General features: G+C 41.6%; 1 protein-coding gene across 4 annotated transcripts in view; it reads left to right on the forward strand.

The window, feature by feature from the left end:
• trak1a (trafficking protein, kinesin binding 1a) overlaps positions 1–12,973 on the forward strand; it is a 37,047-nt gene extending 24,074 nt beyond the window's left edge. For 2 of the 4 annotated variants that reach the window (XM_046043693.1, XM_046043692.1), the window contains exons 10-16: positions 251–388; positions 483–559; positions 678–917; positions 1,252–1,580; positions 4,501–4,983; positions 7,138–7,240; positions 8,820–12,973. In XM_046043693.1, the coding sequence (XP_045899649.1) occupies positions 251–388; positions 483–559; positions 678–917; positions 1,252–1,580; positions 4,501–4,983; positions 7,138–7,240; positions 8,820–9,894 (2,445 nt within the window). In that variant the 3' untranslated portion in view covers positions 9,895–12,973. Of the gene's footprint in view, positions 1–250; positions 389–482; positions 560–677; positions 918–1,251; positions 1,581–4,500; positions 4,984–7,137; positions 7,241–7,591; positions 7,815–8,819 lie in introns of those variants that run through there. The other 2 variants (XR_006824289.1, XM_046043694.1) reach the window with 2 other exon arrangements.
• Positions 12,974–13,503: the final 530 nt, after the last annotated feature.

Genomic DNA, 13,503 nt, shown 5'->3' on the forward strand with positions numbered 1-13,503 from the left:
AATATCAGACCACCAGTACCTAATTAATTATTCCCAAACTTAAAGCTTGCCTGAGAGTTAAATGTAATTTATTGTATGTATTCCACTAACAGAAAGACAAACAACAAAAAAAATGGTAAAACTATTAAAATCCATAATGAAAACAGAGCTATATATGCATTACACAGCACAGTTTGTTTGCATAACAGTTTATTAGTTCTCAGTTTCTTCCCATCTTGTCTCCCTTGATCTTTCTTTGCCCTTCCTCCAGTTGCGAGAGTTACAAGATAAATATGCAGAGTGCATGGAGATGCTTCATGAGGCTCAGGAGGAGCTGAAGAACCTGAGAAATAAAACTCTACCAGTCAGCACATCAAGGCGTTTCCATTCTCTGGGTCTGTTCCCAATGGTGAGCTTATATTTATTAACATCTGTCAGTATCACAGCATCTCCATGGTCCCAGTAGCTACAAAATCCCTACATCTGTTTGCCTTCTCCTCCAGGACTCTCTGGCAGCAGAAATAGAGGGCACCATGAGGAAGGAACTTCAGATGGATGATCCGGACGTAGAAGAGCAGAGGTATTTTGCATCTCACCTTAAAAAGAAACCATAGAGAAGGGGTTGTCAATGCTTTTGTCTAACTTCATGGCGAAAATGAGAGTTGATATCCTAAAATTTTGTGACCATGTTTCTCCAGACTGCAACCAAAGCGAGTGTTCCAGACAGTGAAAAACCTGAACCTGATGCGTCAGCAGCGTTCATCGCTAGCCCCCTCCCCCCTCAACATCCCAGGTTCCAATCAGACATCGTGCCTCACCTCAGGGCGCTCCAGCAGGGTGGGCACGCCGGGCTTCAACTCCATATATGGTAGCGAGATGGGAAGCGGGATCATCCTGGACAACAGGACTAGCAGTATCTTAGAGAGTGCAGACGATGGGTACGGACAGATTCTTTGCCGTTTATTTCCTGTTACTCCTCATTGTCTCCTGTCACCAAGGGGCTGCCACTCACACTGTCACTTCTTTTGATTTATTTCTATGTTTGTTGGTAACCTTGGCGTTTGTTTTTGTGTCTTGTCGTGTATGTTAGGATTTGTGCTTGGTGCCTAGTGACTCGAGCGTATGTTTTAGCTGTCAGTCATTAGCGTTTTTATTATCTAACACAACAGGGACCAACGGAGCTTTACAGAATAACAAAACCCAGAGAGCAAGTGAGATAGAGCGATTGCGTTCACTGAAACCCAACGACATCAACTATGTCTCCCTCTCCAGGTCAGAGGACTCTAACAAGCGGCCCCCTGGTACCCCAGGGACCCCGGGTAGCAGGGATCTGGAGGCAGCCCTGCGGCGCTTGTCCCTCCGCCGCGACAACTACCTCTCAGAAAAACGCTTCTTCGAGGAGGAGAGGGAGAGAAAGCTGGCTTACATGGCCAAAGAAGAAGAAAAAGGTGGTGGGGGGAGTAGCGGAGGCCCTGGGACGCCGACGGAGAGCCTGTTGTCACTGTGCTCGCACCCCTCCTTGGGAAGCGCCTGGTCGGGATACTCGTTCACAGCGAGATCCTACCTGCCGGAGAAGCTGCAAATAGTAAAGCCGCTAGAAGGTGATTATTCCTCCCAGAGACACAAGTCCTCTATTCCTCTACATAATGAAAAAGAGAGTCCAAATCAGAATTCCTTGCACAATGAAAATGAACATTTTCAGAAGCCTCAACAGAATCAAAACCAGAGCCAAAATTCAAATTATATATTTCAACATACCAGTCACCCTCAGGTGAGTCAGACCCAATCACAGAACCAAAGCCAAGTCCATCAGAACCAGCACAAGAATCAATTTCTGATGTTTCATAACCACAGTCAGTCCAAAATCTTTCTGAGTGCCCCACAGGGTCCTCAAACCCTGCACAGGAGCTCCAGTTTGTTGGAGTTGGGCAGCCTGCCGAGCGCTCAGCCTCACCTCAGAGCTCCAGTGGCTTTAATCGCAGGCCTGCTTGAGGTGTTGGAACAACAGGAGGGCAGTTTAAATCTCCAGCACTCCTTTTACTTCAGAAACACACAGCCACGCTGCTGGTTTGAAGTATAGAATATTAGACAGCCTGCTGTGTGCTGCTGGTTTGAATCATAAAAGTATAATGCTTATATATTATGAGAACAAAGCATGTTCCCAGTGTTACATGTGTCTAGAATACATCACAAAGCACTTTACACAGTTTTTGCTGTGTGGCACTTAAAAGTGGGGTAAGTGATTCTAATCCAATACACGTCTTTTGTCAAATTCTCCTCATGGTCCGCTAGCTGTCTGTGTGCGCTGAAAAAAAATGTTATGTTTGAAACAAACAGTGGCCCGCACCCCGCCACACAACACTATTCCAGCCATGATTTGTGTGTCAGGTAACATTAAATGACTTTCCCAGGGACATTCATCTTACTTTCTAGTTCACCAGGACATGCTGTTGTTGTGATGTTAGTTATGGTAATAAAATAGTTGAGTATCGCTGTCTGGAGGTGATGTACTGGCTCTGGAACAGTCTCTGCATGTTAGCGTCAATGCAGAAACGCACGACTTAGCTAACCATAGTTACATTACTTGCTGTGTTGCTGTTCGCTCTCTTTCTTGACATTTGTCTTAGTGTTGGATTTCTACAGAAATCTCACTCCACCTTTAAGGCATAAGAAAACATTTTGTGATTTAGTTTTTTTTAACTGAGGATCTTTGTTATCTTATAATTGTTTATTTTCATACTGTTTTGGTTGTGACGTTTGTAGAGTTGAAGTGTTACTATACTTGCTGCCATCCGATGATTCCTCCCAACATCCTAACGTTGTTGGGTTGGCCAAAAAACAACATTAATGCTGAAAATATTTTCTTAAACTGTATATGTGCAATATGAAGCCTTTAAAGCATTCATTCACTTTAAAAATGCCCAGTTGAGAAGCACAACAAATGTCAAAAAGCTGTTGTCACATTGGTATTTCCTGTTTTGTGGCACCACCTGGTGTTCAAACTGTGACACTGAAATCTGATAACTACACCAGCTGCTAGCAAAAGACAAAAACATGAAGCTATGAACTGTTAACACATCCTTTTGCTTTCAGAGTGAAATCTAAATATAGTATGTGGCAATGTTTAATTTCAAGTCTAATGATGGTTGGTTATTATCTTTCTCCCATTTGTATGTTTTTTATTTCTCTGTAACCTCAAATTATTTGCATGACGGTGTTTGCCTTCATAATTATATCATACCTGACTGTGACCTGATCATATAGCCCTTAAAAGTCAACAGTCCAGAAAATAACTAAAAAACACGTTAATATTCTGTTTTTTAGAGTAGTCTTAGTGTATGAGCCTTTAGTGTTTACTACTCTCTGTACTTCCCACCCCTTTTACTCCTCTTCTGATTGCCTTTTTCTTTTCTTCATTTTTTGGTTTTGTCTTGTCTTTGCACTTTCCTTATTTTTTCTGTTCAGCGTGTCCTTTGTAGATGACTACTTGAATAAAATCTTACTAATTTTCTTCCTTTTTTCTCTCATTCTTTTTGTGTTAGTCTTTAGTTTAGTTAGTTTATGTACTGACACCTCATGTATCATGGGAAAACAACCATTCATTGGACTTGAAATGAGACCAATGTACTAGGTGCGAGGACCCTTAATAAGCAGAAAGACATTGCCTGATGTGGCATGTCGTATTGTATCAAAGAAGTGTGTGTGTGTGTGTGTGTGTGTGTGTGTGTGTGTCCTTGTATACATTAAAATATCTGTCAGTAAATCACTGAAGTATATTTTCACACATTTAAACACAGAAATTATATTTACTGAACAGATATGTCTAAATATAGTATAGGGCTTTTTTTGGATACAGCATATGATACTGTGATAAAATGTAAAGCTTATAGCAGTTGGCTGAGACGTCATCTGTGAAGCTGACGTTATGTGGGTCAGATGGCAGTATTAGGTTCAGTGGAGCAGGCCTGTCACTGAGTATAGTGTGTCTATGGTCTTCCTTCCTAACATTTTGTGAAACTCCCCTTAAGCAAGGCATTTCAGCCCCTGATAAAAATGTATAGTTAGTAACTTAGTTAGTAGTAACAAGCTTCAACTTCATTTGTAAAAAGAAATCGATTGCAGAAGGCAGTCACAGAATTAGTGTGACGGCATGTTGAGCTGAATTTTAACACAATACACTCCAAATTAAAGATTAACATTTAAATTGTGCCTGAAGTACTACATACTTAGAATTAATAGATACAATTTAACCAAAGATAACAGTGTAAAAAACGGCTATAGCTAATAAAAATGTGTAGACTGGTGATAGGAAGAGTACTTCAGGGTTGAAACATGGAACAATTTGAAGTTTGATTGATCAAATTCATTATCACCAGCACCGCCAAAACACTGAAACAATGAAAAGACAAATAAGTATTGAGGGCAGCATATCAATTTGAATGAGATGCCTGAGTGACGGAGAGCAGCTTGAGGCAGATTTAGATAACATGAATGTTTCTCTGACTGTTTTTTTTTTTCCAGGCTCTGCTACTCTCCATGCATGGCAGCAGTTGGCTCAGCCCCACATGGGTGCTTTGCTGGATCATCGGCCAGGTGTGGTCACAAAGGGCTTCCGCACTTTAGCACACGACCAGGAACAGGAAGACAGCTGGCAACTGGACCAGCCAGAGGAGGATGAACTTTCATGCGACTCATTCACTGGCTTGTCGGGAGAGGGCTCTGCTTCCACGGATCTGCCTCGCTCTACCTCTTCTCCCTCCGACTGCTGCAACAAAAATGGGGACGTCGATGACTGTAGCCAGTTGGAAACGTTGCAAGGAGAAATGTGCAGGGATAGGGAAGCAAATCAACCAAAAGATGGACATGCAAACATGCCCTATTCCTTCTCCAGCCCCTCCCCTTCTTCTTCTTCTCCTCCTCTCCCCTCTTCTTCCGAGATGAACGGACACGTGGACCTCAAGGAGCTCCAGGCCTTACAGACCGCCACAGTGGACCGTATGCCTGGTGAGGGAGCACTTAGCTAAGGGCACTGCACTGTATCCACCCTCCCTTGCAACCCTGGAGCATGGGGATATAGGGGAGGAGGGGTGGGAGGGCGAGGGATTGGGGAAAGGCATTCACTGGACATCTCAAAACCCCAATGTGACGTCCCTTCCTGCACGATCACGCTCATGTGCACACACCTGCACACCCGCCCACCCCACCGGCAGTCCTCGCGTGTTCAGTCATCGAACCCCATCAAAACAGAGTACATCTTTTTTTTTTTTCTTTTTTTTTTGTTCATTCATTTACTTCAGTTCCCACCTTCTTTCACAGCCACTTTATTTCTACCAATCACATTTACTTTCCTATCCTCTTCAACAAATCTTCTGAGGTCAATGCCTTTGTGGTGTCTTTTACAGTTCTAATAATCTCAGTCTTTCTCAGCGGTGATCCGCAGCACAGAATTCCTTCATGTTTTTCATGTGTGATTGATAGTAATTTCATTCAGAAAACATTTTGGCTCTATTAGTTTTTATTTAATTTCTTCTAGCAGTCAACCCTCACACTAAAACACCAGTGTACCAAACAATCACATGCACATAGGAATGTCATGGCTAGGGTCCAGGATGTGAGCACGTACGTGTATATCAGGTGTTATAAGCGCAGCTGTCCAAGTCACATGAACACATGGCGCCCACGGCTGGTTAATATCAGCGTTGACCTCGTAGCTTAAGGGTAAGGGATAACATGTTGATAACACTTTTTTGCCCCCAACATGGTCCCAAGACAAACACACGATATACATAAAATTAAACAAGAAAATCCTGAAATCAAAAAATACATCACAACAAAGGAAATGACAAACTCCCACATTAAAACACCAAAGTACAACAAGGGCAATCTTATGGCTGAAGGAAAAATGTCCTTATAAATCTGTGACCCTATTCCATGAAAAAGTCCTGAGCAGCACCAGTGTAGGAAAAGGAGAGCCTGGCAACATTATTTACTCGAGGCACATGAACACATGCTGGCCTTGGTATCATAGCCTCTCTGAATATGTACCATTGTTATGTGTGATAGTATTGAGGAGCATAAACATTTATGATATTGTACATATGATGCTGTTTCTGTTGCTCCACCCTGAGCTTTACTGGTAGCAGCTGTTCTAAATTCATTACTACCAACATGAGTGTCAGGGGACAGATTTAATACAGAACAATATTATTTTTCTTGCAGTTAGTTCTTAAGTTTAGTTGTCCAACCACTATAACAGGCAGAACCAAAGTGACACGAGAAGTTTCTTAACAAAAAGGTCAAAGGACCTTGTTCTGTGAAACAGGAACAGCACTCTCTTAGATAACATTTTACACAGCACTCTTCGTTGGTGCAGGGATTCCTTCAAACCTAGGAATATCTAAATAGAAAATAACTTTATTCTTGGCAAAACTCTTAACATTTCAGTGTTTAGCTGAATTCCCCCTGCACATACAGTACAGTCAGCCAAACAAGGGGTCGTCATTACTCCTCATTTTCCTACAATATTTAGTGAAGAAAATTCTAAATGCAATAGTTGATGTATTTATGTATTTAAAAAATAAAAAAACTTTTTTTATTATTATTTCAAAAAGAATAGTGTTGGCAGTAACCTTCAGAAGGACTTTGGATGATGTCTCCCATCACTTAAACTGGAAGCATGTTAGGAAGGGATCTCTCAATGGCCAGTATGAACAAGAGGCATGATTACAGCAAGCAAAACCTGTGTCCCTGTTAATATGGGCACCTAACTATTATTTTAATATAGACTTGAAAAATTGCAAACCTATCTCTTATCAATAACCAAAGCATAGTGTATGTATACCTTCAAATAATGAAGCTTAATCTCCCAAAGTGAGTTGTCCTGCCTTTACGTTTGTGGATATTCGCCTTCATGACTAAAGTGAATTTGATTAAATGCTGGCCAACCTGTCTAACTCATCATCACTTCAATTTCTTAGAAATCAGGAAGCTAATGAATGCTGATGCTTTTGCTTGGGGCTTATTCTATGATCATGGCCTATTTTTTCTCCACTTTGTTGTGCACAGTGCTTTTGCAGTGTTGTTTGGTGCCCTTTGACTCACTACTAACCGCCTACTATTCTATTTTATTCTCCTTCCATCCTTTCTTTTCTCCTCTAGTTAATTTCCCGGGGAAGTGTATGTCCCATACTAGCTCTACATACACCTTCACCACCTGCAGGATTCTCCACCCCTCTGATCAGCTGACCTCTGTGTCCCCAAGGTAAACACTGTAAATTCCAGAGTTTTTTTATTTATTTTTTTTTACTGTTGAAGTGTATTCCATTTTAAAATGTCTGTTTGAAGCACTGGTGCTTATTCCTTGGTGTGCACTATTGAGTGTAGTGTGTTATTCTGAACACTTGGTGGCAGAAAATCACTTTTCTACCTGGATTCCGTTTTTGCAGGTGTTATCATACAGCTCATTAAGGAGATAGAGCTGCTGCTGCAGGAAGCCTTACATAGAAAATGAAAAGAAGACCTTCTGTAATTGTAATGTCCTCTGTACTGTAAATCAAATAGCTCCTTCTCAACCAAGGAGCAACCCCCCCCCCCTCTTGTTCCCCTCCAATAGATTTTAAGGCAGGGCTCCTTTGATGCCACAGCACCTGGTTGACTTCATACTCTCTAAAGTCCCTGCTGTCTGATTGGCCTTGGCAGGTCAACTGATGAGGAAGATGAAGTGGAGTTGTATCATACGGTTGTCATGGCCGGAGTAGAGCAGACCCATTGAGTGCACCCACTGAGGGTGCACATGGGTGAGGCAATGCATGGGAGTGCATCACTAAAGACTGTGGGTGTGTGGAAACCAGATAACATCAGCAGTTTGCTCTAACTCCCCCGATGGTCACTGCATTGTGGAGCGACATGTAGTTTGCCTCTAATGTTCCCTGTCAACATGTTCCTAACTAACACTCCAGCTCCTGACACAATGCTATGACTCAGGTCACTGATCAAATGTAACTTTGTCAGGATCTGAGCATGGAAAATAGGATTGAGATTATATATATATATATATATTATAAGAACTCACTCAGGTGTCATCACTTGACCTTAATCTGATCCTTTGGTCAGTTTATAACAAGTTGTCATACACGGGGGAGTTCGTTGCCCCATTCTGAAATCAAGGCTGGCCTTTCAGCATCTGCAATTAGCCATTCAACACTTTAGGAAAAATACTTGACTCGTAAACTGTGAGTACCCAGGACCAGGGACTATGCAAACTCCGGATTCAAGAGAGGTGTAACCATATCCACCTTGTATATTACCACTTTACCCGGGTGACCAAAGGACCTGAGAAAGGTCATGTGATGACACCTGAGTTGGCTCCATTGGACTGACTGGAAGACTAGTCAGTAGACTTCTGTGCTTAGTTGCCTCACACCATGTAGCTTATTATATCAGGGATTTTAATATAACCTTATTGTGTGGTAAATAGTGTAATATGTGTAAAATGTGTCTGTATGCTTTTATGCTGCCGATGTGGTTTTTATTTAAAATATGCTAAGTTATTGGTCACCAACAATGTGTCTGTCTGTAAAATACTAGTGGCTTTATGCAGACTTAGATGAGGCCGAAACTGATCTCTACATCTCAATTGCACAAAAAGAAAAAAGGTTTATTTCCCGCATGGTTATGTTTTTTAATGAGTCTTAATTGTAACTAAAAGTCCTGTATTAAGACTTGATAATACATTAATTTATGTCCCTGTACCCATACTGTTTCTCATTTCTCCTCAATTCCTCTATCATCCTTCATCCCTCTCTCAACCCCCTTCCCACCCTTTACTCCTCCATCTCCAGCCCAGCTGTAGCCTCTTGTCAGAGCAGTGCTTGCATCGGCACCCCTACCCCCATTTGCTCTCCTATACCCTTCTCTGCCCCGCCTACGCCTTCCTACACCCCCTGCTGTACCCCACGCCGCCTCTCCCTCTCCCTGTCCCTAGCAGAGTCCTCCACCAACCTTAGGGACTCCACCAAGACTACTAGCACTTCTCTGGGCCTGGTGCGCCTCCTGCTGGAGCATGGGATTTCTGCCTCAGTGTATGACCCCCGCAGCTGGGACCGAGGCTTGGATGCCAGCGGAGCTTCAACACCCGTGGGAGGAGTGCGAGCACTGAGGAGCAGCGTCACACAAGGGGAGACAGAACCCGGACGATTGGGGAAACCCCCAGACACCCTACTCCTCCAGCCCTCCACCCCGCCCAACTCCCCTCGTTTCAAATCTGCCTCCTCTACCACCACCTGCCCAGTTTTTCAGTTCAGCCCTTCCATTGACGACCCGCCATATTTCGACACCTTCCTTGCCTCTAAACCAGCTCGTACCATTCTGAGGGAAGTGCTGGGGGAGGCAGAGCGGGAGCAAGGGGCGCAAGCAGATGATGGCAGCCAAACGGAGATGCTGAAGCTACGACTTGTGGATAAACTGAAATGTTTCCACACCCTTCCCCCTCGTGCTGCTTCCGTTTCATCTGGGAATACTTTATTAGCCCCCTTTGGCTCTACTGGACTGGGGAACAGTGCACTGGGTGGGGGGCTTCCAGGTTTAAATGCAGGGCTGAGGAGGAATCGAAGCTATCCTGCCATGGTAGGGGCCAGTATGGCTATGAAGGATCCAGGAGGCCCCCCCAGCACAGAGATACTCATACCACATACGATGCAAACCCCACATACCCAACACACAGTGCCCACACAGGAAATGGGCAAAATGCAAACAAATCACACACTGGCCCCAAAGGCCATACATATACCGCAGACACTACATGCACTGGAAACAGTCACACCACAGACGATAATACAGAGACACACCAGGCCAGACAACGGACTGTGGGATTCAACAAGCAAAGACCAAAACAGTGATGGTGAAACTGGGACATAATGGGAGATATTCAGTGTATTAGGTCATATTACAACACACTATTTTACAGTAACACACTGTTACACATGTGCACACATACACATTTATTTATAAAATCAAATACCCCGCAGAACTAATATAGACATCCCTCAACTATGGAGTATCCGCAGACCAAACAGCTACACTGATTAACAATCCAGTCCACCTACAGACTCGACTAAACAGTAAGTCATCTTTTCTAACCTGCCCAGACACCAACTGATTTTATTTTAAACAATCATCAGTCTGATCAGCATAAACTAAATGAAATGGTGGTGATTAACCCAGAAGTGGCTGACACTGTTACACTGTGTTATACTCTTATACCGTCAGACTTGATGATGATGGAGTATGTTGCCTACCTGTGTGTTCATTGTAATTGTATAAGTTGTATATGCAGTATACTGTGTCATATATTGTATAAAATTTAAAGCCCATTCTGGCACTGCAGAGCGTTCCCACAATGCTTTTTTTTTTGTCTCATTTTCTTTCTCAACCCTGAATGAGTGCATTGCTGGCAAAAGACAACACATGATTTTTGAATGTACTATATTGGCCCAAATATAAGATTGTTTTTCTCCTGATTTATTTATTAAGAAATGGGGGTAGTATATTCAAGGACTACACAATTACTCATTCACAGCAGGCGTTATTGTTATTGTGCTGTGTCATGGGTCGTTTTTAGCCTTGATGCAGTTCTGTAGAAAGCTTTTTCCCCTTATTAATGACCATCATAAACACTGAAAAACTGCTGACAGGACGCACAGTAAACAAGGTCTATTTAGTCTTTGGCTTTTGAATTAAATATTTGATGTTCGTCTAAACTTTGTCAGTGCACAAAGACTACCATTTTGTGTGCACAAAGGGGCTATTTCATGCGTCATGTCATCTCAGTGTTCAGTCTATGGTACGAGCTGGAGGTGCCAAGGACAGAGAGACAAATGTAAATTCCCATTGTAAAAATAAAAACAGCCATAATAAAGCTGGCTGCTAGTCCTGAACTGGGCTAAAATATTACCAGAGCCTTTATTTAGCTAAAATGCTGGACCACTTTAAACATTCTTATTTTTCGCTGTACTGTATTTCTATTTAAATGTGTAAACAAATTCAAATATGGTTAATTTGCCTACCTTGGTCATTGTAGTCTTATATTTGGGCCTTTTAATGGTTTGTGTCTGAATTGCATTGCACTGGAGTTAAATGGAAGTTAAGATGTTGACACTAGAGATTATTGTCCCTGAGTATATTATTGTGAGATTATTGTAACCCCCCCCCCCCCCATTTCTGTATGAATCTGTATTTTCAAAAAGAATCCAGATTGTGGCTTTAAAGTGTCATCTTGCTGTGACTCTTCTTATGTGCCTAAAACAGCTAACATACTATATCTCATTGAAGTATGGGTTTGCATTTTTATTTGATTTGATTACTTTATTATTTTAATGCAGTAGAGTAAATGAGAATAATTGTGCAAATTATTGTATTTGCATCTGAACCTCCCCACACATGCTGATTTTTGTCTGTGTCTATTTCTGGCTCTTTGTTTTCGTCTCCTAATGAGTTTGAGTGAAGCATCCACCTCATTTACAATCCACAGGGACACGTAGCACATAAACAGTATTACACACCAGGTCCAGCTATACAGACACCTGTTAAAACACTGTGACACCAGAAAACGCAACACTGGTTTAGTGCAGTTTTAATTTGGGAGCAACTCCGTTCTTTCTATTCTCATACAGTCTGTAAAGAAGTTTGAGGAGGTTGACAAACATCCTATTCCAATGAAATGCAGATGGGAGCTGTAGCATCAGAAAGTAAAGTCTGCCACAGGCACTACTGCACCACAAGCTTTCACTCAAAACCGAAGTTAACACCCAAATAAAGAGTGGCTGGGACCACAACAACACCCAATTGAAGAATATCTGTGTATAAAACAGACTGTAACACATTCACTTTTTCCCCCTTCATAATTCTGGTATAAACCTGGTTGCTGGATGAGTTATTTTGTGAAATTTAAACAAGGGTGTGGGTGAAAATATAGCAATATATGCATTATAAAACGTGTGTGTTTCTGAATGTAACTGTAAAAGGAGTGACTTGAAATTGCTAAATGTTGGTTTTAGGAGCTGAAGGTAAGTTTTAGGTATCACAAGTTCCAGTGTCCACCATCAGGAACGCCTATCAGATGTTTTGTACACTTTCTGTAGTTGGACACTGGGACTGGGCCGCTAACTGCTTGTCTGACTGACAAGAGTGAGTGAGTGAATGGACAAAATGGCTGGCTCTGTGGCTGGCATTTATCTGTTGAAATCCTTAATGATTAAGGGGTTAAACTAGCAATGATATTGAGTGGGAAATTAATAAATTCATTATATTGATTAGATACTTGGATTATTACGAGGACACATACCATTCAATGTCCATTGTACATGTTTAAGTGAAGGACTTGTATTTATATTTTGAAATGTCACACTGACATTTTGAGTCAGTTGCCAATGAACGTTTTATGTTATTATGGTTAAATGATAAAGATGCTCTGGCTTCATGTAAACATTTCAGTTAATAACAATGGGTACAGTTAGCGGTCTACAAGCATACAGTACATTGAAGCTGCCCCTTAGTTCATAATCCTAAATCAGTTGCACATTTTGGAGAAATAAAAAAAATCAACAGACATTAATAGTATTTTAGAACAATACCAAGTGCTAAGACTAAAATGACAAAGAGTTGGCGTGTTTGTGTGTGTGTGCTTGTTTTTTCTGTGTCAACTGAATTGTCTGAATGTAAGTTATTAACAGTACTCCTGCTGTAGGGCCATATATTTGTGTACAGTATGTTGATTTATCCGTTTGTGTTGACCCCAGAAGGGGAATTATTATTACATTGTAAATGAATGCAACATATGCTATTTTTTTTTTAAGATAACTATAACAGTAGAACAAAACCAATGGGAATTAAGTTGTTTATTTTTTGTGAACAGGGAAAGAAATGTTTCTGTTCAGGGACTGAAGTGTTCTATTCTACAGAACACACTGTACCATCAATAAAAAAATTAATAAATAAAGACTGACCTGTTTGCCTTTTTCAACATATAAGAATGCAGTCATTTGGTGTGCAACTTGGATGGAAAAGTCTTGCTTATTTTGATACATCTGGTTCAATGATGTTGATCATATGCATGGGGGACCCTGATAAATCTCTGCAGTGAAAGGGATGGGAGAAATGTATCACATTCATAAGAATAATTTTCTGAGACATGCCACAATATAGCATGTCTTTCCGCGGTAACCAACATGAAACATGTCACAGCTCAAGGGCCCACTAGTCCACTTTCATGCTACAGACAGTGACACAAACAGCTTTCTACACTCATAACATATCACTCACTAATACCAAGATGCTGTAAACACATTACTGATGCGTGATAGCCTGTTTTCATGTTGAATGGTCTGTGATCCGTTCACCTGTTTATTCGTGCCTGAAGAACAAAGTGTATTTAGAGGTGGGTCCAATACCAACATTTGCAACTGAACTCATCATGAGGTCTCGGGTGGCCATGCGAGCACACAGTTTCTCCACTGTCAGTTAAACGTA

Source organism: Micropterus dolomieu, linkage group LG03 (assembly GCF_021292245.1).
Source record: "Micropterus dolomieu isolate WLL.071019.BEF.003 ecotype Adirondacks linkage group LG03, ASM2129224v1, whole genome shotgun sequence".
Taxonomy (NCBI): domain Eukaryota; kingdom Metazoa; phylum Chordata; class Actinopteri; order Centrarchiformes; family Centrarchidae; genus Micropterus; species Micropterus dolomieu.